This window comes from Harpegnathos saltator, unplaced genomic scaffold (genome assembly GCF_003227715.2).
Source record: "Harpegnathos saltator strain DR-91 unplaced genomic scaffold, Hsal_v8.6 scaffold8, whole genome shotgun sequence".
In the NCBI taxonomy this organism is placed as follows: Eukaryota; Metazoa; Arthropoda; class Insecta; order Hymenoptera; family Formicidae; genus Harpegnathos; species Harpegnathos saltator.
Window position 1 is genome coordinate 146,216 of NW_020230648.1, and position 2,364 is coordinate 148,579.

Below are 2,364 nucleotides of genomic sequence, written 5' to 3' on the forward strand. Positions count from 1 at the left end.
TTAACGTGTTTTTCTTTGGAAAAAAATCCGCATTTCATACTTGTACACCTGGTACAATCGCCCCGGTTGATATGCGACTATTGAACGCTCTATCGATTTCTCGCCTAAAAAGTTCCGAATGTCCGGCTTCTGCGTATACGAAACATTTGCGCAAAGTATTTTTTAAACCCTCGAGTTGCGCTATGCGAGTAACTATCGAGTGTGCTGAACTAACCGATAGCCGTGGCTGTTTGACTCGGCTATGCTGCTTCAACGACTCGAGACACTCATCGCACTTTTGTTCCCATGCGAGGTATTCGTCTAGCGAGCCTAATCGAGCGGCTTGATTCTGCAGCTCGTGTTCTACGGATGATAATGATGATGATGATTCTGCCATTTTTCTAGCAAACGTTGTAAACACACTGTAACTGCGCGCTCTGCTCGTCTTCGGCTAAACTATAGAATGTTCTGCTTTGAACATTTTATAGCCCTTCATTCTTTCAAAAATACATGCCGTTATTAAAATTCGGGGAAACTTCTTCGGCGAAATTTTAAACACATTTCTAGGTCTTAAACTCATATCGACACGTTATGGACTTTGTATGCCTAAGTGCATGCTTAAGTGCACGCCTAAGTGCATGCCTTTCTTTATCTGATACAATAATAGGTTTGTAGACCTATGATTTTGGTATCAGCAGTCTGACGTCAACGACTGGCAAAAATATTTTGGTTAAAATGTGATATTGTAATACGTAGCAACACTAAGTTCTTCACAGAATGCACCCTATGCTAAGATATGCATACCTTTCTTTATCTAATACCACAATAGTACTTGTAGACGTACGATTTGGTATCAGCAGTCTGGGGGGTCGACGACTGACAAAAATATTTTGGTCAAAATGTGATATTGTAATACACAGCACCATTATATTGCAGCGTTTACAAATTGTAATAAAAGTATAAATATTGCACATTTCTGTACTACGTATTATTTTCTGTCGTACTGCGATGCACCATGACTGATATTATTTCATCGACGTATGACTGTTTAATTGACTGGCTACAACGCTGTGCCAGAGAATTATTATCTAGTTTCAAAAGATATATTGATATGTGCATTAGAAATGTTGAGAACCCTGAAGAAAACGATGGAGGAGATGCAGCATTGTCGATGAAACTTGCCTGTGTGCGTGCGTGCGTGCGTGCGGGGGGGGGGGGGGGGGGGGGGGGGGGGGGGGGGGGGGGGGGGGGGGGGGGGGGGGGGGGGGGGGGGGGGGGGCGTGCGTGCGTGCGTGCGTGCGTGCGTGCGTGCATACGTGTTGAGAACTCTGAAGAAAACGATAGAGGGGATGTAACATTGGCGGGGGAAACTCAGAGGAAAACTTGCCTGCGTTAAAGAAGCTCCTGCATAGTGCTGCATCAGTCGCTCTGTAAAGACACGGTTCGACAGTCGCTCTGTTAAAAGACAAGGTTCGACAGTAGCTTCCACAAACAGTAAACCAAAATGTCCGATGTCGAAGTGAATACTGCACAAGCAAATTATTACACGCCTGTTCAACATGCAGATGAGGATGAGGATCACCCCAGGTGGAAACAAAACGACGAATGTTTCGAGGAGCCACTATGCAAAATGGAACGTAAGAAGTGAGTATCAATGTGAATTTGGCTGGTACTTTGTATGCACTTTCCCGACCGAATTTTTTAAATGTATATAACATTTACATTGTATTTTTATAGCATTCCTGAGCCATGTCATGCTATTCGCATCTTGGAGCGCAGATATGCTTTGACTGCAACGTCTCATAAGTATTTGGAAATTGGACTCAATGTGCAATATCGACTCCATCCCGTCGTGGAAATAGTCCTCGGTGACAATCGCGATAATGAACTAATATTACATCCAGACACTTGGGGAAAACTGATGGAAAATCGTAGTGCTGTATAACGACTTCTGGAAGCGCGCAACCCATACTTTCCGCAACGGATTCAAAATTTAGGAGTGAAATTGTTCGAGCTAAATAGTTCAAAAATTGTAAAATTAATGCAATCTTCTAAGTGTTTGTATTTAAGTCCTGCTATAATGAACAAGTTATTTACTTATGAATATTGCATTGATCATATATATACGCAGTTGTCTGAACAGTCGTATCTGCTTAAATCAAGAATTCTAACTTTTGTAAAAGTTCTTCAAGAAAAAAAAATTACCGAAATGTGCTATGCGGTAAAAGCGATACGTGAAAGCGCTGCCTTTGACGGTGAGTCACTTATTGATTGCGAGCTGCTGGCATGTGCTTCGAAAGATATCTTGCACGAAGCTATGAGCTGTTTGGTATTCTGAGAAATAAATTACTTTGATATATATTATGATACATTTTTTTTACTTTA

General features: G+C 41.8%; 1 protein-coding gene across 1 annotated transcript; it reads left to right on the plus strand.

Annotated features, from left to right (window-relative positions):
* Positions 1 to 1,333: 1,333 nt before the first annotated feature.
* On the plus strand, positions 1,334 to 1,984 carry LOC112590412 (uncharacterized). Its single transcript, XM_025306784.1, has 2 exons — positions 1,334 to 1,623; positions 1,717 to 1,984. The coding sequence occupies exons 1-2, from the start codon at positions 1,484 to 1,486 to the stop codon at positions 1,922 to 1,924; spliced, it is 348 nt and encodes a 115-aa protein (XP_025162569.1). The 5' UTR covers positions 1,334 to 1,483; the 3' UTR covers positions 1,925 to 1,984.
* Positions 1,985 to 2,364: the final 380 nt, after the last annotated feature.

What these genes read in the sequence shown, in the direction of transcription:
- LOC112590412 (XM_025306784.1), top strand. Translation starts at nt 1,484, where the DNA reads ATGTCCGATGTCGAAGTGAATACTGCACAAGCAAATTATTACACGCCT. An exon ending in TGCAAAATGGAACGTAAGAA is followed by an intron (nt 1,624 to 1,716) that starts GTGAGTATCAAT and finishes GTATTTTTATAG; the next exon opens with CATTCCTGAGCCATGTCATG.